This window comes from Balaenoptera acutorostrata, chromosome 6 (assembly GCF_949987535.1).
Source record: "Balaenoptera acutorostrata chromosome 6, mBalAcu1.1, whole genome shotgun sequence".
NCBI lineage: Eukaryota > Metazoa > Chordata > Mammalia > Artiodactyla > Balaenopteridae > Balaenoptera > Balaenoptera acutorostrata.
The window spans coordinates 125,147,005-125,173,204 of record NC_080069.1 but is presented as its reverse complement, the minus strand read 5'-3'; the positions used below and the strand labels follow the sequence as shown (position 1 = coordinate 125,173,204).

At 55.6% G+C, this 26,200-nt stretch overlaps 3 protein-coding genes across 10 annotated transcripts in view; all 3 read left to right on the top strand.

Annotated features, from left to right (window-relative positions):
• The window catches only part of EXD3 (exonuclease 3'-5' domain containing 3), an 82,115-nt gene extending 74,615 nt beyond the window's left edge, over positions 1-7,500 (top strand). For 6 of the 8 annotated variants that reach the window (XM_057548056.1, XM_057548058.1, XM_057548054.1 and 3 more), the window contains 3 exons: positions 842-935; positions 2,665-2,703; positions 4,725-7,500. In XM_057548056.1, the coding sequence (XP_057404039.1) occupies positions 842-935; positions 2,665-2,703; positions 4,725-5,113 (522 nt within the window). In that variant the 3' untranslated portion in view covers positions 5,114-7,500. Of the gene's footprint in view, positions 1-841; positions 936-2,664; positions 2,704-2,980; positions 3,369-4,724 lie in introns of those variants that run through there. The other 2 variants (XM_057548062.1, XM_057548057.1) reach the window with 1 other exon arrangement.
• A 1,127-nt stretch (positions 7,501-8,627) lies between these two features.
• Positions 8,628-10,851, top strand: NRARP (NOTCH regulated ankyrin repeat protein). The gene has a single exon (XM_057548699.1). It carries the CDS (start codon positions 8,765-8,767, stop codon positions 9,107-9,109), a length of 345 nt encoding a protein of 114 aa, XP_057404682.1. The 5' UTR covers positions 8,628-8,764; the 3' UTR covers positions 9,110-10,851.
• Positions 10,852-21,507: 10,656 nt separating this feature from the next.
• LOC103020699 (60S ribosomal protein L30-like) lies at positions 21,508-21,881 on the top strand. The gene has a single exon (XM_028166681.2). The coding sequence runs from the start codon at positions 21,508-21,510 to the stop codon at positions 21,853-21,855; it is 348 nt and encodes a 115-aa protein (XP_028022482.1). The 3' UTR covers positions 21,856-21,881.
• The last annotated feature ends 4,319 nt before the right edge of the window (positions 21,882-26,200 follow it).

The following is a 26,200-nucleotide window of genomic DNA, read 5'->3' as shown; positions in this document are numbered from 1 at the left end:
GGGGGCCCGGAGCCGTCGCTTGAGCACCCATCACGGCCCCTCCTCCCCGTGGACAGGCTCACCCCCCCTCCCGTGACAGGATACCTGCATGTACCCGCCTGGGAGCTGGGTTTCAGCGGGCGCCTGGGCCCCCCACCCCATCTCCTTGCCTCGCTCTGGGAATCCTATGTCCAGCCCTGACACCCCGCCAGGCAGTGGTTGTCTTGGAGCAGCCCCAGGGTGGCCACATTGCGAGGGCAGGATGGGCCCCACAAGCCCCACCCCCACCCTCGGGGACAGTAAGGTCGGTGGGGCTGAGCCCGCTACGTGTCCTCGACCCGGACTCTGCGTGGAAGCAGAAATGGCTTTGCTCCTCTGCCCCTCACACACTCGGTGCCCAGTAGCCGCCAGACCATGCCAGCTCCTGGCGCAGGGCAGCCAGCAGGCGTCATTAGGAAGCGTGGACACTGAAATGGCCGTGGCATGCCCCAAAATGGGCTGAGGGGTCAGAGCAGCTCTAGGGCCGCCCACCCTGACACTTTGATGCTGGGCCTGCATCCCCCACCAATGTTGAGCCATCCCAGGGGGCCCAGGCTTGGCTCTGTATTTGGGGAGGACAGCTGGGTGATGGCAGAGATCTCTAGCATCTTAGGAATTAGAAGAGGCTGCCCAGGGCCCAACTGGAGCCCGTGCAGTCAGGGAGGGCTCCCAGGAGGTGGTGCGCCCCATGGTCTTGCAAGAAGAGGAAGGGAGGTGTCGTGCGTCTCTGTGAAACCCCCTGGGCAGACCCAGAGCTGCAAGGAACACAGGGCTGGGGCTGGAGAGAGCACCTCCGCAGCCTCAGCACCTCCTCCGTCCCTAGGCTTGCAACTGTCACCAGTACCTGAAGGTCTCCAAGGATGTAATGAAGCAGCTTGTGTGGCTCAGCGGCCACCCAGAAGGCCCTAGCGGCACAGGTGAGTGTGCCTCGCTCAGGAGAGGGCTCCGTGGAGTCTGTGGGCAGTGGCCCAGCTGCTGGGTGCTCCCAGGGCTAACCTCCGGGGACGGCCAGGGAGGTGCCGGTGCCAGGGTGGGGGTGTGGGGGTGGACAGACAGTGTTCAGGGCCGGGACGAGGGCTGTGGCCTCTGCTCCCCTCTGTGTGGTGTGCAGGCCTCTGGTCCAGGAGACCGGGAAGCTCCGGCACTCAGGGCCCCCGGGATAGTGTCCCCCACTTTCTCTGCAGTGGGCCCTGCTTAATCACCCTGCCCCATACGTGGAGCGCACCCGCACATGGACGCATACGTGTATCTTGCACGTGAAGACACACATACACGCTCACTGGCACATGCGCTCTCACACACGTGCCCGTGCACACTTGGTCACGTGCGCACACAGATGAACACACACGGGCAGAGCACACACGTTCACCTGCGTACAGTTGCATCGCTGGCCTCGCCAAGTAGCGGTCTGAACGTAGGTGAGCCTGGGTGCACAGGAAGGAGGGCGAGCCCCGCTGTCCGCCCCCACCAGGGCAGGTCCTATTCAGGGGCCCGGCCTCAGTTTCCCTCCGTGGAGGGCGGGATGGGGTGGCTACGAAGGGCATCTTGGGACAGCCGAAGGGGTGAGCCTGAGGCCAGGGTGCCTCCGGGCCCCTGTGCACAGCTGGTCCTCCTCCAGGGTGCTGTCTTCTCACTGTCCTTCCCGCCTCCCTCGGAGATTTGGGGCCACCCACGTAGTGGTTGAGCTGTCGTGACGGCCTGCGTCCGGCCCTGTGCAGCTCTCAGCTCTCCACAGCATGGCCAGGACGTGCTGGAGGCTGGGGGGAGGGGCAGGGCATGAGCAGTGCCCCCCACAGGGGCCCCCCCCGGGCTCCAGCCCCGTCGAGCCCCCGACACCCCACCCGGAGGCTCACACTTGTCCTGGGCAGCACCCTCACGAGCTGGCAGGTAAGGGCTGGGGCCAGACAGGCTGTGGCGAAGCAGGGAGGCCAGACGGAGGTCATGGCCTCGCTGGGCTCCACGGGGGCGGCAGGGCTGGTGTGGGCGCCTCATCCATTCAGATCTGGCTGCAGTTAATCTGGAACCATCTGCAAAGAAATGTTTGCCAAGCAAATTACGAGGGTCAGCAGGCCTGGGGGACGCTTCTCCCACCTGCTGGCCAGGGCTCCTCGGCCATCGCCGCCTCCATCCCGCACTGGCCCCTTGGCTGCTGCCGGCCTGGCCGTGTCCCTGGCCGTCACACCATGCCCTCAGTGCGGGTGGGGCCCTCTTGCAGGGTCAGGAGGAGGCCGCCTCCCAGGGTCTCTCCCACACCCTGAGCTCCAGCGGTCCCTTGGGCCCCGGCCCGCCCACCGACCTGGTGCTGGCTGGTTGCGAAACCCCCTCCTTGGCAGTGGGCTTATCTGCTCATCGCCACCGACGGGCCGCCCCCACCCCACCCTGCCCGCCGGTTCTCAGGCCCCCAAGTGCCCTAATCGGCCGATCTTACGCCCAGAACATGGTTCCCAGGGACCTTTGAGCCCCACGAACCTCCCAAGGTGTGAGTTCCCATGGGAGGGGACTGGGCTGGTGCCAGAGCTTCTTGGCCCCCTGCCCTTTGCCCTCTCTGCTGGGGGTGGGGGAAAGGCTGGGCACTTCGAGGTGCCCTGTGGGCGCTGGGGCTGCCAGTGCATCCTTAGAACAGACCCTGACATCCTTGATTGGCAGGTGACGAGGCCGCCCAAATCGAGGATGAAGGGGAGACAGGTGAGCCCGGGGACCACCCACCAAGGACACAAGGGGCCCTGGCATCTGGACCCACCCCAGGATGGGGCAGAGGGGACCACTCTGAGGGGATGGTCCCTGTGCCCTGGGGGGTTAGGGGGCAGTGTCAGGGAGGGCTGGGAAGAGAGAGGGGTCAGTCACCTGTGACCCAGAGGTCCCTGGGTAGGAGAGGCAGGGGGTGGGGTGGCTAGGGAAACGGAAGGAGGGGCCGCTGGAGAGAGTGGGGCGGGGGCTCAGGGTGGCTGTTCCGCCTGTCCAGGCTCAGCCCCAGAGGAGGCCCCTGGGGGCTGCGCCTACGACCCCTCTTGCCGCTGGCTGGAGGAGGAGGACCTGCAGAGCCGCGTGCCAGCCACACTGGGCAACGGCACCCGACTGCAGCTGTCGGGGGTCCCGGCAGGCGTGCTGCGGAGGCCGGGGCTGCGGCATTTCTACTGCTGCACGGGCTGCGGCAAAGTCTTCTGGGAGGGCTCCCACCTGGGCCGAGTCGCCGAGAACTTCCGAGAGGTTCTGGAAGGTGTCCCCGGCTCCCGCGAGCCGAGCCGAGCCCCCAGCCCGGCCGGCAGCCCCTCCTGAGGACTGGGCCCCTGGCCCCATGGCCTGCGTCACCCCTGGGGGCCGAGGCAGCCGGCAATAAAGTGGAAAAGCTGCACGGGTGGTGGCCGTGGACTCCTTCGGCTGGTTACCGTTTCACCCCACACCCCCGAGCGCGCTCAGCCCCTCGCAGCCGTCCCGGGAAGACGGAGCTTTCCTCGCGGTCAGGAGGCTTGGACCGTGAGCCAAGAACTGCCCAGCGCTCAGCAAGGAGGCATTCGGGAGGCATGCCTGGAGGAGGAAACGGCCTGGGCAAAGGCCCGAGGGCCACACCGGGGGGGCTCCCCAAGTCTGCTGGTGCTCAGCGGGGCTGGAGGGGTGCAGGACAGGTGGCTGGGCCCCATGTGCTGCGTGGTCCACCCACTTTGCTGTGGCGGTACGTGCCGGCCCCTGCACCACTCACTCCCCGCAGCGGGCCCAGGGCCCAGGCGGGCCACCCTCAAGACCCTCCTGGCACTTCAGACTCCAGTGAGCGCGGATGGGGGTCCTGGGGGTCCTTCCTAGGGAACAGGCCCCAGCTGGGCCATGTCCCCACAAGGCCTCTTTCCTTCACGCAGGCTCAGGGCTGGGTGGCCTCCTCGCGTGAGAGAGACTAGCAGTCGGCACTGTGTTGGAGGGCCCCAAGCACATGTGCGTTTGAGCCTCCATCCTCCCAACGGCAGGAAGTAGCTGCTGCCGCCCCCCCCCCCAAGGGAAACTAAGGCTCAGAGCCAGTGCCAACACCCAGAGGGCCCACAGGGCCGGGCGGTGGAGCCGGGTCGGGGCTCCTGCGAGCAGAGGGCCTGGGCACAGACCCGTCTTGCCCTCGCCTGCCTCCTCCTGGCTCACCCCCAGGAATGCGCACCCACCCCGGCTCACATCCCTTTCCTGTCCTTCCTGCCCCGGGGCGGAAACCAGCTCAGATTTGCTGAGGAGCCAGGCGGAAGCCTCGGGGTGGCGGGGCCTGGGGGCCGGGGAGGGTGCCGCCTCTCCCCAGGGCGGGGCACCTCTGCAGGCCCGCGGGGCATGGGCGGTGCTATGCCGGCCTCTGCCCTGTCCCTCTGTTCCTGACCACATGAGGGTGGCCAACGCCTCTGAGCCCCCAAGGGTGCAGCCCCCCGCTGGGTGCCAGGCATTGACCCACTCAGCTCCCCAGCAACCCAGGGGCCTGCTGGGCCAGGGCGTCGCCCCACAGATGGAGAGAGGAAGGCCAGCCCAGGGACGTGGGCTGCGTGCGAGGGCCAGCTCTGCCACCCCAGCCTTCCTCCACCCTGAGGCCACTGAGCCAAAGGGTCGGGCAGGGGTGCCAGGGTGAGCGGGCCCCCACCGGGGCGGGGACCCTAGCGGCTGGGGTGCTGCTTCCAAGAGCGGGACCTCCGGCCGCACGTCCTGTCCTGGGACGGCAGCCCCGTCCACACTCCTTCCCCCCGTAGGGTTAAGAGGAAGCAGCCGGGGGTGCCGGCCCCGCTCCCCAGCCCAGCTGCATCCTGGAGACTCTTCTGTGACCCGAGGCCCTGGTGTCGCAGCCGGCCCTGGACAGACAGAGGCCGGAGCCAGGGAGAGGCCAGGACCACGGGCTCAGGGAGACGAGGCCCGTGTCCTTCCAGGCCCGCCAGGCAGGTCTGGCCCCAGCTCCACTCTGCCCTTCCCCCCTGCGCAGCCCTCTAGGGAGAGGAGAGGACAGCTGACCGGGACCTGGTCCTCACGCCACGCCCGCCCCATCCAGCTGGGCTTCCCGCCTCCCCACCCCTCTGCTGCCCAGACTGGCTGCGTCTGTCCGGGGACCCTCCGGGCTCACTCGCTCACTGCCAGCCCATCCTAGGCCCCAGCCCCCACCCTGGTCCTGGCCCATCGGGAAGTGCCTTCCTTGCCCCGTGACCGCTTCAGGCCCCTTTCTGGGCTAGGGGTCAGACGCCAGGCCGACAGGGTGGGCTGTGGCCCCGGTGCCAGGCCTGCCGCTGCAGCGATTGTCTGCTGCAGTTCCTGCCCCGGGCGTCCTTCCTCCGCTCAGGCCGCCGCTGGCCCGGGGCTGAGTGTTTGTTATTTGATCTCTATCCTCTCGGCCCTTCTACCAGGTGTCTGGGCTGCTGGGAAGAAACACTCTCCTCTTTCCCACGCTCCCCGACACATTTTAATGAATTAGCTGGAAGCCCCGCCCCCACTGCCCGCCTGCCCGCTCACCCTCCCACCCCTGCCGAGTGCTTTAAGGTGGCCACAGGCTTCGGCCCAGCTCTGGCCATCACCCCTTCCACACTGTCCTCTCCCGGCCGCCCCTCCCAGACCTTCCCAGCCTGGGTCCCTGGGTGTGTCCCACCGCCCACTGCTCTGAGCCTCTAAAGGAAAGGGGTCCCCAGAGGGAGGAGGGAGCCCTCTCCAGCCCTGGACTCCATCCCACCATGGCCTTCCAGGGTGGCACCCCTGGGCCAGCTCCCAGGAGGACAGGGGTCCAGCCTTGTAGTCAGGGTTGGGTCTGTCCCCCCAGATCCAGGTTAAGGGCTTCTCCTTCAGAGCCAGTGAAGCCCTTGCCTGTTTGTGGAAGTGACCACATCACCAAGGAATGCCGCACACATGGGAGGGGGCTTCTCTGAGCCCCTGGACTGGGTCTGGCAGGGATGAGCCTCCTCCCCCCCCCTCCCCCCGCAAGGCATTTGGAACAAACGCCCTCCTTTTGGACATGTCCTTCAGCAAACATGAGCAAGTGCTTCCTGGAGCTCGTGCCCCGCATGTCCCTCTCCCTGTCCTGTCCTTGAACAGGGCAGCTCCTGGCACATGGGGGGTGGACCAGAGCGACCCCGAGCAAAATCACCCTCAGCCACGGTGCAGCAGGAGCCACGGGCCTTCCATCGGCTCCCCACGGACAGAGTGGCCGTCACCCCAGCCCCACAAATGCGCAGCGGCTTGAGGGGGAGGCTCAGGTGGTAGCCGGGGCTATACCTGTCTGACCCATGCTCCGGAGCAAGGGTAGGGCGGGCAGCGACCTCAGGCTACGCTCCTATGGCCACTCCAGCCACACCGTCCCTGCCAGGGGCACCGAGCCGACGATTTCATGGCTCGAGGTGGCGGCCTCGCGTTCCCACACTGAGCTCACAGGGGCCCTTTGTCTGACGCCCGCCAGGGGTGTCAATGGGACTTTTCTCCCAGGCTCTGCTCCCAGACCCAGCGGGGTCTCCAGATGCTCTTCTCCAGGCCAGGGGGCCTCAGCCCACCTGGGCTGGGGCTTCTCTGTGAACCTAACACCTTCTGGGGATGGCCCTGGGCACAGCCAGGCCCTGGCAGATACACAAAAACCACAGATGTGACCGGAAGGAGGTCCTGCCCCAGACATGTCCTCAGAGCTCCCTCCCCTCCATGCTGTTCCAGGGAGCGGCAGGCGGGGGCAGGTTGCCCAGCAGGTCATGGCCTTGCACAGGGTCACACCTCCCCACTCCAAGGGTCCCTGCCCGGAGGTGAGCGTGGGCCTGGGTGCACAGAGCCCAGGACAGCCTCGGCTGGGCCTCCCTCTGAGCCATGCCTTGACTCTGGTGCTGGGGAGGTGGTCCGGGACCCCACCCGCAAGGTGGTCAGTTCAGCAGCCACTAATCCAGGCCCCCTTACCGCGCCCAGGGACACGCCCCCACAGGATGAGCGGGGCAAAGGAGGGGCTCCCAACGGCAGCAGCACCCCAGTCACACCCACAGGCCAGGCCAAGCACAGCCCCGGGCTTCCCCACCTGCGTAGTGGAGAGCTCCTGGGGGCGGGGGGGCAGGTCTGAGCAGGGCAGCTGGAGCACCAGCCTCAGGAAGACCTGAGCAAGGGGCCCGGGCGGCCCTCCCTGGCCGCTGGAAGGACCCCAGGGGAGTCAGCCAGGGGCAGGCCTGAGGTCTTGCCCCGCGTTTCCTTCGGTTTGGCTGCAACTCCTCCCAGGTCATGGAGCAAGGTGAGGGCTCACCCATGTGAGTCTCGAGGCGTGGGGGGCACGGGGCAGACACCCACCGAGCTCGTCCCCAAACAAGGCCTAACAGGGTGGTCTCCGCAGCTGAGGCCCTGAGCTGCCTCCCCGGGAATTGCCAGCAGCCTCGGAAAGAATTCCGGTGCCTGCCCCAGGCCTACCGCTCCGAGAGTCATTCCTCCTTAATTGCCAACGACCACAGCAGAGCTACAGACTGTTAAATCCTAACGAGGAAATGTGGCCGCAGTGTTAGAGTGTCAATAAAAGATGGGTTTACTGTTTGGAAATGAGTCATTTCAGAGTTCTCTTTCAGAGCAGCCTTGGCAGCTTCCCTGGGGCTGCCCACCTGGCCAGGCCTTACCGGTCCCGTTCGCGCTGATGCCGGTGGCCCAGGAGAGCGAGGCAGGCCCCCGCTGAGGAGCCCCACTGCCAAACCGCCCCCAGCCCCGGGCCTCCTCACCCTCAGGCCCGCTTCTTCTCCGGGCAGCGCGGAAACCAGGCCCTGCCTGGCTCCTCATGCCAGTCAAGTTAGGGAGCAAACTCGGGGTGACCCGGGCCGCCAGGGGAGCCGTCCTCGAGCGGGAGGGCCCCGCGTGGCTGAGGTCGCACGCCCGAGCTCCTCGCGGGGGTGTCAGCCTCGTGGAAATGAGTCCCGCGGGCCGGGCTTGGCGGGTCTCGTCACCGCGAGCGCCCGGGGTGCTGGGAACGCTGAGGGTCCGTGGCCAGCGCTGCAGGAGAGCAGAGCGAGACCCGGGGTCTCTACCCAGGCCCCCCGAGTCTGAAATGCCCGCGAAGACCCACCCAGGGGAGGCCGCCCTCGGGTCCCCTCGGGGTCGCGCTCGGCCCTGGGCCGGGCCTGGTCTGTCCTCACAGGGAGCTTGGAATTCCCCGGGTGGCCGGAGGGAGAGTGGGCGGGACGACGGTAGAGACGCGGACTCCCCCCCCCCCCGCTCCCCCCACCACACACACACACACACACACACACACACGGCCACCTGGCTCCTGGCCCCGTGCGACCGGCGACCAGCGCCCCCTGCCGCGCTGCACACCCCCGACACGCCCCCGACACGCCCCGCCCCGGCACCGCCCCCACGCGGGCGCCGCCCAATCGGCGGGCCGCCGGCGCGCGCGTCACGGGCGCCCTATTGTTATGCAAATATAAAGGAGGTAAAAGTCGCCCAGGCGCGGCGGGCGGGCGGGTGAGTGCAGCGGCGCGTGGGGAGGCGCGTGGGGGCCGCGTGGGAGCCGCAGCCGGAGCGAGCGAGGACCGGGAGCGCGCGGCGCCGCCGCCCCGGCCCGGCCGGCCCCGCGAGCGCAGCGCCCGCCCCCGTCGCCCGCCCGCCGGGCGCGGCTGGATGTGGCGGGGGTCCCGCGGCGGCGGCCCCTGGCCCCCATTGCCCGGAGCGCCTAGGGGCGGCGTGCGGGGCCCGGGGGCGCCGCGCCCTCCATGCGCCGCGGCGCGCCCCGAGGCAGCCGGGGGCCCGCGCCGAAGCCGCCGCCCGCGCTGAGCCCCGGCCCGGCCTGCGGCCAGCGCCCGGCGGCAGCATGAGCCAGGCCGAGCTGTCCACCTGCTCGGCGCCGCAGACGCAGCGCATCTTCCAGGAGGCCGTGCGCAAGGGCAACACGCAGGAGCTGCAGTCGCTGCTGCAGAACATGACCAACTGCGAGTTCAACGTGAACTCGTTCGGGCCCGAGGGCCAGACGGCGCTGCACCAGTCGGTCATCGACGGCAACCTGGAGCTCGTGAAGCTGCTGGTCAAGTTCGGCGCCGACATCCGCCTGGCCAACCGGGACGGCTGGAGCGCGCTGCACATCGCCGCGTTCGGCGGCCACCAGGACATCGTGCTCTATCTCATCACCAAGGCCAAGTACGCGGGCAGCGGCCGGTGATGCCGGCCCGGACCCCGACCCGTGCGCGGGCCCCGCGCGTGTCCACCCTGCTGTACCTTCCCTCCAACTACCTCGGTGTGCGCCCGGCCCTCGGCGCCCGCGGCCACCACAAGTCCGGCGCGCAAGTCGGTGCCCACGGGAGCCGCGCCCGCCCGCCCGCGGCCCGGGGTCGGCGCCCCCCGCGGCCGCCGGGGACCGGCCGGAGCGCTTCCCACGGCCCCGCCCGCCGCCGCGCGGGTGGGGGCAGGGCGCGGGCTCCAGCCCCTTTGAAATTTGAGTCTCGCTACCAGCAAGTTCGGAATCCCGAGACACCGGATCCTCTGCTCAAAATGTTCTCCTGAAGGTGGAAGGACCCGTGGCCGACGCGCGACGGAGACGACGCTCTGCTCTTCCCGGGGTTCTAAACTATTTATCACGTGTGTGCATATTTGTGGGTGATGTTTGTGCGCCTGATTTTTTTGTTTGGAAAATATTTCGCGTGGTCAATGTGGTTATGGGGGGGGAGATGCATTTTTTTTTTCTAGTCTTAAAACTAAAAACTTGAGTCTGTCATTTCTTGGTTGCACTGAAATACCGCCCAGCCTGATGGTTTCCCCATGCTGCTCCGTCTCCCTCCAGCTTCTCTCCCTCACCTCTCTCCCCTCCTCCCCGCCCTCCCCTCCCTCCTCTCTCACACTCACACACACAATTCCGCGTGAGTTTTGGAAGCCCCAGGCCTCCCTCCGCCTTGTCCGGTGAGAGGCCGCCATCCCCCAAGCCTGCCGGTTTGCAAAGCTTCCGCGGGAGCCTGGGTGCTCGGGTGTGGCGGTGATGGGGGGGGGGGGGGATCAAGCCTTTTCTAGTGAGTTCTATTATAGTTAACAGTCGATTGCACACTTTTTTAAAAAAAGTAAATGGATTTGCCACGATTAAATGTCATAACATTTATGACAATATAAAATATTAACATATTTTAAGCCAAGTTTTAGGTGTATTTTTTGAATCTTGGTTATAGACCCAATTTTAAAGGGCGTTGTATCCAGCGTTGTGAAGGCAACTGTACCCATATTTATATTTTTATAAAATGCCTATAAGACTGTGAATCTCTTGTGCTAATTGCTGAGTGAGCTGAAGGGCCGCTTTGCCCCTCTTCAGCCTCCCGGAGCTTCAAGGACCCGATTCGAATCCGAAAATCCTGCCACGGGGGAGGGGCCGCCGGGAGGGGCCGCGCGAGGACCTAGGACGGAGGCGGTGCTTCTGCGTCACTTTCTGTCCCGAAAGGCGCCCTTCCTGGTCTCAGAGGTTCCAATTTTCTATGCAACCCCACACCCCTTGTTGTTTTGATCCTGAGAAATAAAAGGGAGGCTGAATTATTCAAATTTAAATGAGGCTTCCCCTGGGTAGAAGTGCTGCTGACCCTTCGTGCAAAAATGGGGAGCACTTGAGGACACAGGTGGGTGGAGGCCCTTTGTGCGTGGCTGGTCAGATTTGGGCAGTCATCTGTGGCTTTTTATAAAACTTTGTGTGAGAAGAATATATTGATAATGTCAGTGAAACAAGCAGACATTGAAACTGAGGCACAGATTACTCCAAAAGGAGTTTTTCTGTATATTTTTTCTAGATGCAAATACCTTTTTAATTATGTTAATTAATGTTAAGACATTCTAGGCTTACATGGAAGCTGTGTATGGGTCCCGGTGTGATCACTTTTAACTGGATGAAGTCTGCAGCACATTCCTGAGTGTACGATATAGACTTGTAGCCCAGCGTGAAAAATTTATAAATAAATTTTTCATTGATCTTTTTATATTAAAAAAAGTTTGTTGGTTCTTCTTGGGCTTGGCACCGGGATGAGGGTCAGGCTGCAACATGCTGTTTGCGGGTGACGGCTGTGCAGCGCTTGGCTTGTTTCCACCTGAAGACAGAGCCTGGTAAGCTGCCTCTTGGCTCAGCTCAAAGGCACCGCAGTGGCCACGCACAGGACTTGTGAGGGCCCGCCTGCCTTCTTCCAGCCATGGGAGTGGGGCACCTGAGGGCGCCCAGAACCGCTTCCTCCGCTCCCTGGCAAAGGCCTCCACGTGGAAAGTTCTACTTGAAGCTCTTCCCGCCCTCCCCCCTCCCAAAGCCAGCCTGAGATGCCAAGGGTCTTAGGAGGGATCAGGCCCCTCTTGTCTCCCCGCTCCCTGCTACTGTGGGTTTTTGCTGGACCACCTGCTGCACAGAAAGGGTATCTTTTAAATTTTGGGGAACTTCTGATGAGTAAAAGGCTTCCTCTGCTCCGGTCCCTGGTGGTGCCTGGGAGATGAGGCAGCCACTCCCCCAGAGCACAGACCCCGAGTTCGACTCTGGGTCCACCCCGGAAGCTTGCATGGGAGGGGGTGCAGGGGAGGACATCCACCCGGGGCAAGAGTAGCCTGCCCAGAGGAGACTGGGAGAGCCAGTGGGCCAAGGAAGGTTTAACTTTACTGGGACTCGAGAGTTACAAGATAACTTTCTCCTGTAAAGCTTCCAGATGCCCCTGTGAGAAGCCTGAGGGTATAAGCTTCCCCTCAGGGGGGGTGCAGCTACATTTTGTCCCAAGACCGGAAGACAGATGCATTGCCCTTACCCTGTTCCTACTTTGCATCTCCAACTGTGTTCTGCCCTGAGGATTTTCCGAGTGAATTTTCAGTTGGTTACACAAGCATTTACTGACCCCCAGCTGGCCCACTAGATGGACCAGCTCCCTTTGGTTAGATGTCACAGAGGTGAGTGGAATATTTGATGCAAATGAGCCCCCAGGGAAAGGCCTGACCTGAGCCTTCAGGGGGAGTGGCTGAGGGTGCTGGGGGTGCCTGGCCCCAAAGGAGGAGGTGCTAGAACTTGGACGCTGTTGGGGCATCAGGCCTGGGCACTACCTGGACCCCAGGTGGGCCAGACCTCACCTCCACTTCCCACCCCAGACACTCGCCCAGGAGAGGGGGTCAAAGACGTAAACAAATGAGCAGAGGGTGCTCCCGCTTTGTGGCCAGGGTGAGAAAGAAGGTGCAGCTGACCCTCTCTGGGGATGGGCCTCTGGGAACCCCTGGAGTGGCTGCCATGGAGAAAGCGGACAGACCAAATGGGCAAGGGCAGGGCCCGCCCCACTCCCCCCCACCTCCCACCCCCCGGCCAGGAGTGTTGGCAGCTCCTGTCCAACTGTCCGTCTCTCTGACCTGACCCCGGCCGGACGCAGGAAGTGTTTACTGTTGGAAGGGATGCCAGAGAGAGACCAGGAAATGCAGGAAAATGGTCAGCCAGAAAGGGTGATGTCCAAAGCCAGCAGGCGTGGGAGCCAGGACAGAGCCGGCCAGAACGAAGGGCCAAAGAGACGGGTTAGGAGGAGGAGAGGGAAGGGGCTGCCCTCTGGGCTCTGTCCCTCAAAGGCCCTGGCTCAGCACAGGGAGGCACAGCCCCGGTTGCACACAGGCACAGGGACGCGGCCCTGCAGTTCTGACCTTCGGAAGGCCGAGTGCCTCCGGACGTCGCAGTGGAGCCTGCGGAGAGGAGGCCGGCGTCCACCCGGGCCTTGAGGACAGGAAAGGAGGCCCGGCGCTGCGTGCAACTGGGAAACAAAGCCTGAGGCCGCGGAGCCTACGGGTGCAGGCCCTGGGAATCACCGACGGCTCCTCTCCTCCCGAGGCCTCCAGCGCAGCCCCTCCCGGGGCTCCGGGGTCTCAGGGAGGCCGCCCTCCCCCACCACTCCGCCTCGGCGGGCCTGGGCTCCCCGCTCGCCGCCAACACGCCCCTCCCTCTGCCCGGCGCATTCTTCTGCTTGGCTGTACGTCGGACTGTCCCTCGGCGTGGCCGTCTGTCGGTCTTTCTTCTCTCGCCCCCTCCGAAGCCGCGGGCCCCATTCATCCTCCAGGCCTCTGCCCTTTCCTGCGAGCGGGTTCCGCTCGGCGAGCAGCTGCTATGCTAATGAGAAGGGGGTGGGGGGCGGCGGGGGATCGGCGGGGGAGGGGGGACGAGGTGGGGGCACCCGCAGGGGGAAACCAGCGTCGGGAGGCCGGGGGCTCGGCAGTGGGGGCCCGGCCGAGAGAGGGGAGGGACGGGAGCTCACAGAGGCCCGATCTCTGCATTCAGAACCGGCGGGGGCCACTCGCGGGAGCTGGGAAAGGGCGCCGCCCCCGCCCCGCGCACCCACTCGCCGAGCGAGGGGTGCGAGGAGTAGAGACCAGCTGTCATCTCTGTTCTGGGGTCGCGGCCTGGAGGGCGGCTCGTTCCGGAGGCCGCCCACCCCCCCGCCCACCAGACGCCGCTGCGCGTGGGGCTTGGGTGCGCCCCGCGCGGGCGGGGGTCTGAGCCGGAGACGGAGGGCCGGACACCCCCGCCGCCCCCCGGCCTGGGTGGTTGGACGCTGGGGCGGGCGAGGGCTGCCCCCCTCCCGGAGGCGGCGCCCGAGGACCCCGGGCGGAGGCGAGACGGGGGAGGGGCGGAGGCAGCCCGAGCTGGACACGGGGACCCCGACCGCCGCCCACCCGGCGTCCTAGGCGCGACGAGGGATGAGGACGAGGACCCCCGAAACGTGGCTCTCGGAGCCCGGGACGCCCCCCGCCTGGGGCGGGACTCCCACGAACGGGCACGGCGAGCAGCGCCCGATGGCAGGGTTCGGACCCGGGCGAGGACGCCGGCCCTGAACCGCGCCGTGCGGGCTGTGCTGCCACCCTGCGGATGCAGCGGGCACTGCGCCCTGGGGCCCTGGGGCCCGGGCGGCGAGACCCCCCGCCGGCCCTTCGCTGAGCGCAGGCGCCCGCACCGCCCACCCGCGCCGCCGCCGGCTGCGGACCCGGGCCTACCGGTCGTGCCGCCCCGCAGCACCCTCGCGTGTCTGGAGCCCGCGACCTCGTCTCCTGAAAGGTGGCCGGGGCCCGTGGGGGGTCGGGCGCGAGGGATTAGGGTTAGGGAGCCGAAGCCGCTTGGGATGGGGGCGCTCGGGCCCAGCTCGGGCTGAGAAGCCGGGTCCGCTCCACGCGGTGGCCGTCCCTAGCGAGGCGGGGCGAAGGTGCGCGCTGCGCAGAGGAAAGAGCCGGAAAGGCTGAGAGCAAGTCAGGTGGGCCCAGGTCTCACTCGGGCGACCACGGGAGAAAATGTCCAGCAGACCCTGGTCGGTCGTGGCTACAGTGACAACACCGGCGATCTGTGGGGCGTGGGGGAGGGGGCAGGGCCAGAACTGGGGTCACCTTGCGGAAGGGCGGCCACAGAGGCCCGCTGCCCGGCAGGGAGGGCCCTGGAGCAGGGTGGGCGTGTCCCTGGAAGGGGCAGCTGTGTTGAACCTGTTGACCGACATTAAACATGCACAACGTAGGAGCCGTGAGCTGGGTTTTATTCCGGATCTTACCGAGGGCTGTAGCCTGGGAGACAGCGTCTCAGTAGCTCTGAGGGGCTGCTCTGAAGAGGTGGGGGAGCGGCCAGGATCTGTGTGGTCTGGGCCAGGGGGTGTGTGCAGCCAAGCACACATCTCGGTAGAAGGTATGGAAAGATTCAAGAATCCGGGTTCATTAAAATTTTTCCTGAAATATATCTAACTCTCTCAGGGGCCTGTTTTAGCCTGTTTTCCCAAATCACAAAGTGCCTCATCCTGTCTTTCCTCCTGAATCCCTTTCAGGGTACACTGTCGGTCAGCGACTGCAGTGGCCAATGACTTGATCTTTGTAGAGCTGGCCAGCGGGCCACATTCTTGGTTTTACAACCCATAGTGGCTCCTGGCTTCTGCAGGCCCCGGAAGGTGAACCAGACCAGGGCCTGGGAAGTGACCCCATCACGGTGCTCATGGAGCGATTGGCCGTGACGCACTATTCTCCCATTTGGTCAAAAGGGGAAGGGAGGACATTTCAGGGCCCCGGAGTCACAAAGAGTGGATGGTCAGCAGGACACAGGATGTGTCACAGCCCTGTGGACATGGCCACCATGTGACTCACTTCAAGACACAGACCGCATCCGTCAGAACCATCAGGACCAGCAGTGGGGTGCTTCCAGATCACCCCGCAGAGCCTGCAGCCTCAGCAGAGGGTGGCAGGCAAGGCTCTGATGGTCAGGTGAGGCTGGCATTGGAATTGCAGAGTCTGCCAGCCGTCTCCCCACCCCATCCCCCATTCCACAGCAAGTGTCTGTGTTGGGCATGAGCAAGGAAAAGAATTCTCTCTCTGTCTGAACTCTTGCCTGGCTCAGAGATGGGGCCTGGAGGCCAGGTTTACCCCCAGTACGTGTCCCCCCGGTGGATAAAATCCACCTCTGCCTGTCTGTGGGCCTCCTCGTTGGTACCCTATGGACAAGAACCCCCAAGGGAGCCCAACCCAAATTGTCCCATAAACTTTCCAAAGAGATATGACAATATGCAGAACAGCAGCCATGTAAATAAGATGGAATGTATTTCTCATCACTGAAGTTAGAATAGGTGGTCCGGGGCTGGTATGTGGCATTAAGATACAGGCTGTTATTCTGCTGGGTGGACCTTTCATTAACATGGCTCAAAATGGCAGCCCATGTCCAGCCATCAAGTCTACATTCCAGCCAACAGTGAGGAGGAAGAGGTGAACTAGGGCCTGGGCCCCCTCCTTCCAGGACACTTCCTAGAAGTCTGTTTTTGCCAAATCTGCTCACATCCCATTGGCTAAAACATAGCCACATGCCCAACCTCATTGCAAGGGAGGCTGGGAAATGTAGTCTTTATTCAGTGATGTGCCTAGCTTAAAATGGGGCCATAGAGGAAGAAGAGCTGCAGATCTGGGGGTGGTCTGTTCCTGCCCAGGTGACAGCAGCATCCAGGCCGTGTGGTCAGGCAGAGGTGTCTGTGTCTTATGCTCTGCCTTGTTTTCCCTGACGGGAATACACTCTACACTCTAACTTTGGAGGTTTGTGCTGAAGAACTTTCTAAGAATTAAAACTGTCGAGCAATGGACTGAACAGAATGAAAAGCGGAAGCACTCCTGGGTGCTTGTTTGCGCTGAGATTTACACCTCCCAGGGCTGACCGATTATACGTGCACAGCCCCACGAGAAACACGACGGGGGGAGCACAGCCCGTCTGTGTAGTGATGGGTCCGGCAGACATGCTGCTGTGCCCTAGGAGCCCCGGAGCCATTCTCCACGGGAAACGATGCTGCAGGTTAGGTGAACAAGGCACTGCTGTGTGGCCGTCAGGAAACGGAAGGCCCAGGAAGCACTGGGGCCACCGCTGCTCCCTGCGCGCGGCGAGAGCAGGACTGGGCACGGAGGAGAGGCAGCCTTTGCCCCTCTGCTCCCCGTTCCCGCTTCTCCAACCTCCCCTCCCTTATCTCGGAGCAAAGTAATAAGTAACCAGGACTTGGAATTCTCAAGGTTATTTTGTCAATAAAGTTCTCCTTCTCTAGTGTCCCAAGATGTCTTTTGGGGCATGGCTTCTTTTCGTTTTAATCAAGGTTGAAAGAAAATCATTAGGTTTATCATTCACATTCCTAAAAATCAACTTTACTGCAGTATAATTTATATACAATAAAATGCAGCCATTTAGAGTGTGATGAGTAGGGACTGGTGTGGATGCCCACAGAACCTACACCATAACCAAAGTATACAACATTTCCATCAGCCCCCAAAGTTCTTCCGCACCCCGACTCAGCTGGCTCCTCTCGCCCCCGAGTCCCGGGTCGCCGCCGACCACTTCTATCACCACGGGTCATAGGATTATCTGTAAAAGGACTGGTGTGGTTTGTACTTCCTGGCTTTCTGGCCCTCAGTGCCAGACTCACCCATGTTGTTGCAGTAACTTTGGGGGGGGGGTAGGTCTTTTTTTTTCTGTTTTTTTTTTTTCCCCATTAGAAAAATCTGGCTGATACCACACAAAACACAGGATAGTTTCCACTGGTAGTTTTTCAGTCGACAGAATTATCCTCAGTAAATGTGCTGGCAGCACAGGGTACCTCAGAGAGCCCAGGGGAAAGGGGGCACAGGCCCACCCCTTACATTTTCAAAACACTCCATTCCCTTCTCCTGGGCACTGATCCTTAAGAACTGGGACTCTGACCCCAGAGTGTCTTTAGAAAATCATCTTATCAAATTAACGTTTAGAAAATGAAACTTTAGGGACTTCCCTGGTGGCGCAGTGGTTAAGAATCCGCCTGCCAATGCAGGGGACATGGGTTCGAGCCCTGGTCCGGGAAGATCCCACATGCCGCGGAGCAACTAAGCCCATGCGCCACAACTACTGAGCCTGCGCTCTAGAGCCCGCAAGCCACAACTACTGAGCCTGCGTGCCACAACTACTGAAGCCCATGCGCCACAACTACTGAAGCCCGTGTGCCTAGAGCCCATGCTCCACAACAAGAGAAGCCGCTGTAGTGAGAAGGCCGCGCACCGCATGAAGACTAGCCCCCGCTCGCCGCAACTAAAGCCCATGTGCAGCAACGGAGACCCAACACAGCCAAAAATAAATAAATAAATAAATATATTTATAGGAAAAGAAAAAATAGAGTTTCCACATAACCCAGCACGTGTATTACTCTTTTCCAAGCTTAGGTGTACACCCAAGAGATATTAAAACATACATCCAGGGACTTCCCTAGTGGTTCAGTGCAAGGGGCCTGGGTTCTATCCCTGGTTGGGGAACTAAATCCCACATGCATACCGCAACTAAAGATTCCTCATGCCACAACTTAACATGCTGCAACGAAGATCCCACATGCTGCAACTAAGACCCAGCGCAACCAAACTAAATAGATATTAAAAAAAAATACATCCACACAAAAAACTGCATGCAGGGACTTCCCTGGCGGTCCAGTGGTAAAGACTTCGCCTTCCACTGGAGGGGGCGTGGGTTCCATCCCTGGTCAGGGAACTAAGATCCTGCATGCTGCACAGTGAGGCCAAAAAAAAAAAAGTTGCATGCAAAAGTTCATAGCAACATTATTCATAATAGCCAGAAAGTAGTAACAACCGAAATGTCCATCAGCTGATGAAGATATAAACAAAATATGGGATATATATGCAATAGAATATTATTCAGCCATAAAAAGGAATGAAATACTGATATGTACTTGAAAATTAACCTTGAAAATATTATGTTAAGTAAAAGCTACCAGACACAAAAGGACAAATATTGTATGATCCTGTTATGAACTGCCTAGGGCTGGGGGTGGGGTTGGTAAGAATAATGGGGAAGCACAGGGTTTCTTTTTGATGTGACAAAAATGTTCCAAAATTAGATTATAGAGATGGTTGCACAACTTTGTGAATATACTAAAAACCACTGAGTTGTGCACACTGTATGGTATGTGAATTATATCTCGATTTTTGAAAGCTCTTTAAAATAAAAATAGGTTTTCATAACTATGTAGTTATACTCTGCAATTTGTAATGCAGATTATTAACAAATACAGAGAAGAGTTAAAAAGGGCACTTGGTCCCTTCCTGCCATGGATCTGGGACTCAGAATGTCAACTTGGAACTAAAAGCTACAGCACACAGTGGACATCAGGGCACGGAGCATACGGCGTTTCCACAATGTGGACATCTTGTGGAGTGACGCATATACCCCAGTGATGCAAAACTCTTCTACCTGGAGCCACCTTTGAGACACACTGGAATGTTAGTCCCATAACTTTACAACTTGAAATGCCCAGATGTGTTATCAGACTTGTCCTGAGTGACTTTGGATTATTTCAAAACCTGCAAAACTTCTTCACAGGATGATGACTTCTGACTGTGAAGGATATTCAAAAGAATGGGCCACTGGTTCTGAGGTTAATTCCAAAAAAAGTTCCAAGCATTTTGTACATTCCTGGGAAAAGTGTTCCTACAACGTTCTGTCAAGTACAAATTGGCACTCACCATTGGCACTTGCCATCTACCTGTACAAGGATTCAGTCATGTGCTGCTGCAGCTGCTGACTTTCAACACCCCCTGAAAGGAGTTCAGGTGGAGAGCTGAACTGAGGCCCTCTGGGCTCTGGGTAAAACTGGCAGAACAGGTCTTCCGATAGATGGATATTTTCAGGAGACAATTTTATGAGCCCAATTCTTGTATCTCCTCATATCTAGACAAGCACTAAAATCCTTCATGGCGACGCCTGCTCCGCATGACTGGCAGTGACCTGCACGAGACTAGCAGAAACCTTCTGTAAAAAATGTGTGCGTGATTGCATGTACTCCCCCTTCACCCAAATCACATCTATACTGACCTCCCCCCTGCCTCTGTGGAGCGGCTTCTCAGAGCAATCTGAGATGCTGTCTCCCGGGCTGCAGTCCGCATTTTGCCCCAAATAAAACTTAACTCGCAACTCTCACGTTGTGCATTTTTTTAAGTCGACAGTTCCCATCACTTCTAGAAAAAAATTAAGGAACCCTATAGCCACCCAGTCACCTCCAAAGGCGAGAGGGTGGAGAATCCCAGCTCAGATGCCAGGCAGTCACCAGGCACTGGGAAGTCTGCCATTCCTCTCCTCTTGAGCATCTTGTAACAGAAAAGCTGCAGAAGGTCACTGACAAGACCCAGAGCAACATGTGGTGGGCGGGCTTGCAGCTGAAGCTCCGGAAGTTTGAAGCCGGTGAGGGATCTGGCTGTTGGGTGCTTCTCTTCCCAAGCTGTACTGACCCCTTCTGGAAGCACTGAGTACTTTTGCCCATAAAGGCCTGCAGCTGCCCCACTGATAATTGCAGTTCTTCTATAACCATTGCCATACAATCCAAGACCTTCCTCTGGTTCTGTAATCTTTTATGGTAGTCAGGATTTGTGTGAAGAACTTTTGTGGGAAGATCAAGATATGTCATAGGTCCCACTTCAATCTCTGTCATTTTGGCTTCGATTGATTCTTGTATCATGTAATAAGATGCATCCATTCTGATAGTGCAGCAAGAGCTGGCCCCAAGTCTGGCATTCTACAGAAAACTTTGCTGTGCAATCCTTCATCTCAGCCACCGGTGTTTCCAGAGGCAAGTCTGAGGCTTTTCCTTTGGATCTTCAAAATATTTTTGTAGACTTCCATCACTTTCTACAAATATTTGTCTGCAAATATTTCAATTCTTCAGAAAGAGAAGATGCTTAGGTTCTAAAACTTTCAAGATTGAAAATAATGGCTTTTTGTAATAAAGAATTGCAAGACAAAAAATAACCAAATGGAAAAATCTGGAGTTAAAAAGCACAACAGGGCTTCCCTCGTGGCGCAGTCGTTAAGAATCTGCCTGCCAATTCAGGGGACACAGGTTCGAGCCCTGGTCTGGGAAGATCCCACGTGCCACGTAGCAACTAAGCCCGCACGCCACAACTACTGAAGCCCGCGCACCTAGAGCCTGTGCTCCGCAACAAAAGAAGCCACCGTGATGAGATGCCCGTGCACCTCAATGTAGAGTTGCCCCTGCTCGCCGCAACTAGAGAAAGCCCGCGCGCAGCAACGAAGACCCAACGCAGCCAAAAATAAAATAAATAAATAAATTTATATTTAAAAAAAGCTCAACAAATGAAATAAAAAATCCACAAGATTCTGGTCCTAGAGCAACTGGACATCCACGTGTAAAAAATTAATCTGGGGGAGTGGGATGAATTGGGAGATTGGGACTGACATATATACACTACTATGTATAAAATAGATAACTAGTGAGAACCTACTGTATAGCACAGGGAAGTCTACTCAATGCTCTGTGGTGACCTCAATGGGAAGGAAATCTAAAAAAAAGGGGATATATGTATATGTATGACTGATTCACTTTGTTGTACAGCAAGAAACTAACACAACATTATAAAGCAACTATACACCAATAAAAACTAATAAAAAATTAATCTAGACACAAACCTTACACCCTTCATAAAAATTAACTGAAAATGGATCAGACCTCAATATAAAATGCAAAACTATAAAACTTCTGCAAGATAACATAGCAGGAAATCTAGATGACCTTTGGGTGGGCGATGACTTTTGAGATACAAAACCAAAGGCACGATCCATGAAAGAAATAATTGATAAGCTGGACTTCATTAAAATTAATAACTTCTGCTCTGGGAAAGGCACTGTCAAGAGAATAAAAAGACAAGATACAAACTGAGAAAATATTGGCAAAAGACATATCTGATAAAGAACAGTTATCCAAAACAAACAAAGATCTATTAAAACTCAACAACAAGAGGGACTTCCCTGGTGGCCCAGTGGGTAAGACTCTGCATTCCCAGTGCAGGGGGCCCGGGTTCAATCCCTAGTCGGGGAAATAGATCCCGCATGCATGCCACAACTAAGAGTCCACATGCCTCAATGAAGATCCCATGTGCCACAACTAAGACCCGGTGCAGCCAAAATAAATAAATATTAAAAAAACAAAAAACAAAAACCTCAACAACAAGAGAACAAACCATGTGATTTTAAAATAAGCTGAAGTTGTCTTGCTCCCCAGCCATCCTGGTGGCTGCTCTGGGCTGGGGGAGTCCTGCTCCTAAGGCAAGATGTTGGCCACGAAGAAGACGAAAAAGTTGCTGGGGTCGATCAACTCTAGGCTCCAACTCATTATGAAAAGTGGAAAGTACCTGCTGGGGTACAAGCAGACTCTGAAAATGATCAGACAAGGCAGAGCAAAACTGGTCATCCTCGCCAACAACTGCCCAGCCTTGAGGAAATCTGATATAGAGTGTTATGCCATGTTGGCCAAAACTGGTGTCCATCACTACAGTGGCAATAATATTGAATTGGACACAGCATGTGGAAAATACTACAGAGTATGCACACTGGCTGTCATTGACCCAGGTGATTCTGATATCATTAGAAGCACGCCAGAACAGACTGGTGAAGAGTAAATCATGCACAATTTTTCTTTAATAAAACTGGCCCAGGAAAAAAAAAAGAAACAAAAAACCCAAAAAATATTTATAAAAAAATTAAAAACATGCTGATAGAAACTAAAGAAGACCTACATAAATGGAAATAAATCCTGCATTCATGGATTAGAAGACTTGATATTGTTAAGATGTCAGTATACCCTAAAAGTAACCTACAGATTCAATATAATCAAATTACATGAATCAAACTTACCAACAGTCTTTTTTGCAGAAATAGAAAGCACAGAATTTGTACATGTGTCAATTTACAAAGATTCCTAAGATAGCTCAACTATGAAAGGCTAGAATCTGACAGTACATCTAGAAGGCTATACTAGGTGCAACATAAAAACAAATTGAAACAATTTTTTCTACAAAGATTATAAGGGTTTACTATAAAAACTTTATCTCAATAAATTAGACAACTTACATGAACTGGATAAATTCTTAGAAATTTATAGAAAGACACAAATTACTAAAACTAACTCAGGGACTTTGCAGACGTAATTAAGGATATGGACCTTGAGATAGAGAGATCATCCTGAATTATCCAGGTGGAGCCAATCTAGCAAATGACCACTTAAAATAAGAGAAATTTTGTTGGCTGTGGTCAGAGAGAGATGTGATGACAGTAGATGGGTCAGAGGGATACATGTTGTTGGCTTTGAAAAGGAGAAAGGGGACCATGAGCCAAGGAAGGCAGGCAGCCTCTAGAAGCTGGAAAAGACAAGGAAACAAACTCTCCCCAAAGCCTCGAGAAGGAACCCCAACACTGCTGATACCTTGATTTCATCTACTTTGACCCAATTTGGACTTCTGACCCACAGAACTGTAAGATGATAAATTTGTGTTGTTCTAAGCCACTAAGTTTGTGGTAATTTGCTATGGCATTAATAGAAAACTAGTACAATTATCCTGATACCAAGGCCAGATGAAGACATCATAAGAAAACAAAAATTTAGACCAATATCCCTCCTAAATATAGATGCAAAAGTCCTCAACAAAATATTAACAAACTGAATAAGCAACGTATAAAAAGGATTATGCTCCATGACCAAATGGAATTTAATCCTAGAATGCAAGGTTGGTTCAACATCTGAAAATCAATTGATGTAATACATCATATTAATAAATAAAGAACATAAACCACATGATCCTCTCAATATATGAAGTAAAAATACCTGACAAAATCCAACCCTTATTCATGATAAAAACTCTGAATACTCAAAAAATATAAGGTAAGTTTTTCAAACTGATGAAGAGCATCTACAAGAAAATCTACAGCTAACATCCTACTTAAATGGTCAAAGACTCAGTGCTTTGCTCCTAAGATCAGGAACACCACTTCTACTCAACATTGTACTGAAAGTTCTAGCCAGTACAATCAGGCAGCAAAAAGAAATAAAAGGCATAGAGACTGGAAAGGAAGAAATGAAACTCTATTCACAGAAACATGATCCTACATGTTTAAAATCGTAAGGAATTCACACAAAATCACTAGGACTAATAAATGAGTTCCACGGGTCACAGGATCCAAGATTAATATACAAAATTCAATTTTATTTCTACATACGAGCAATGAACAACCTGAAAATGACATTAGCAAAGCAATTTCACTTGCAAGAGCATCAAAAAGAAAAAAGTACTCAGGAATACATTGAAGAAAAGAAGTGCAAGACTTGCACCCTGAAAACTACAAACATTGCTAAGAGAAACTAAAGAAGACCTAAATAATTGAAAAGCAATTCTAAGTGTGATTAAATATTGTTAAGATGGCAGTTCTCTGCACCTTGATCTATAGAGTCAATGCAATTTCCATCAAGACCAGGAAATCTTTTTTTTTCCCCCAGAAATTGACAAGCTGATCTTAAAAATTATATAGAAAGGCAAAGGACCCAGAACAGCAACAACAACAACAAAAATCTTGAAAACTAAGAACAAAGTTGAAAGACACACATTTCCCAGTTGCAAAACTGACCATAAAGCTAAGGAATCAAAAGAATGTGGTCCTGGCATAAGGACAGACATATAGATCAATGGAACAGAATTGAAAGTCCAGAAACAAATCTGTACAAATCTGTTAATTTTTTACAGAGGTGTTATGACAGACAGTTTAAAATGTTATTCAAGCAAAACCTGACCTAGGTGTTTCTGTGGAGGCATTTTGTAGATGAAGTCCATAATCATTTGACTTTAGGTAAAGGAAAATATCCTACAAGACCTGGGTGGGCCTAATTCAATCCACTGAAAGGCCTTACGAGCACAGCTGAACCTTCCCTGAAGAAGAAACTCTATCTATGGATAACTCATGACAGAGGTTCAGCCTGCCATTTCCAACTCCGGCCCTAAGATTTTTTTTTTTTTTTTTTTTTTAAAGGATTTTCTTTTTTATTTATTTATTTATTTGTTTGTTTGTTTATTATTTTTGTCTGTATTGGGTCTTCGGTTCGCGCGAGGGCTTTCTCCAGTTGCGGCAAGCGGGGGCCACTCTTCATCGCGGTGCGGGGACGGCTCTTCATCGCGGTGCGCGGGCCTCTCTCCACCGCGGCCCCTCCCGCTGCGGGGCACAGGCTCCAAACGCGCAGGCTCAGCAATTGTGGCTCACGGGCCCAGTCGCTCCGTGGCATGTGGGATCCTCCCAGACCAGGGCTCGAACCCGTGTCCCCTGCATTAGCAGGCAGACTCTCAACCACTGCGCCACCAGGGAAGCCCCCTAAGATTTTTTTTAACTTGCCTAGTTAGCCCCTACAGTCTTGTAAACTGATTTCTAGAAATTCCTTAAAATATATCTCTCACTGATTTTTTTTCTCTGGTCGGACCCTAACTGACACAGGGGTCAAGGCAAGTCAATGAGGAAAGGAGAGTCTTTTCAAAAAATGGTGCTGGGACAATTGGATATTGACGTGTAAAAAGATTAATTTAGACCCTCATCTCACAGCATGTACAAAAATTAGTACAAAAATGGTTCATAGACCTAAATATAAGAGCTAAAAACATAAAACCATTTAGAATAAAACATAGAATAGGACTTCCCGGGTGGTGCAGTGCTTAAGAATCCGCCTGCCAATGCAGGGACACAGGTTCGAGCCCTGGTCTGGGAAGATCCCACATGCCGCGGAGCAATTAAGCTCGTGCGCCACAACTACTGAACCCATGCTCTGGAGCCCGCGAACCACAACTACTGAGCCCGGGCACTACAACTACTGAGCTCTCGCTCTAGAGCCTGCGAGCCACACTACTGAGCCGGGCACCTAGAGCCCGTGCTCCGCAACAAGAGAAGCCACCACAATGAGAAGCCTGCACACCGCAACAAAGAGTAGCCCCCGCTCACTGCAACTAGAGAAACCCCACATGCAGCAACAAAGACCCAATTCAGCCAAAAATAAATATATAAATAGATACATTTATTTTAAAAAAAAACATAGAAAAACCTTTATGATCCTGGATTAAGCAGAGTTCTTAGATACATCAAAGGCATGATCCATTCCAGAAAAAAGAAATTTGACTTCATAAAAATTAAAAACTAAAAAAAAAAAAACCTTTTGCACTTAAAAAGACGTTTTTTAAGGGAACTATACTCACTATCTTGTAATCACCCATAGTGGAAGAGAATGTAAAAAAAGAATATATATACATATATACACACACACACACATATATATATATAATTGAATCACTTTTTTGTACATCTGAAACTAATGTAACATTGTAAATCAACTATATTTCAATAAAAATATTTAAAAAACAAAAAATACATTTTTAAATCATGAAAATTAAAAACAACCTATAGACTGGGAGAAAATATATATTTGCATATTGTATATTGATAAAAGACTTATAGCCCAAATATATAAAGATCAACTCAATAATAAGACAAACAACTCGAATAATAGAAATGGCTGATAAGCACATGGAAAAATGCCCAGCACCGTTAGTTATTAGGGAAATGCAAAGTAAAACCACACATTAGTATCGCTGTAATAAAAAAGACTGTCAGTAACAAGTTTTGGCAGGGATGTGAAGAAACTGTGACCCTCATACACTGCTGGTGGAATGAAAAATGGTGCAGCCACTTTGGAAAGCAGTTTGGCAGTTTCTTTAAAAATTAAATTTAAAAAAAAATTTTTATATGACTCAGCAATTCCACTCCTTGGTATTGATTCAGGATAAATAAAAACACATGTCCATACAAAGAAATTTTTGGCAAATGTTCCTTGCACCATTTATGCATAAGAGCCAAAAAATGGAAACAATCCAAATGTCCATTAACTGGTGAATGAGTAAACGAAATGTCTTTGATCCATTTAATGGAGTACTATTTAGC

What these genes read in the sequence shown, in the direction of transcription:
- NRARP (XM_057548699.1), top strand. Translation starts at nt 8,765, where the DNA reads ATGAGCCAGGCCGAGCTGTCCACCTGCTCGGCGCCGCAGACGCAGCGC.
- LOC103020699 (XM_028166681.2), top strand. Translation starts at nt 21,508, where the DNA reads ATGTTGGCCACGAAGAAGACGAAAAAGTTGCTGGGGTCGATCAACTCT.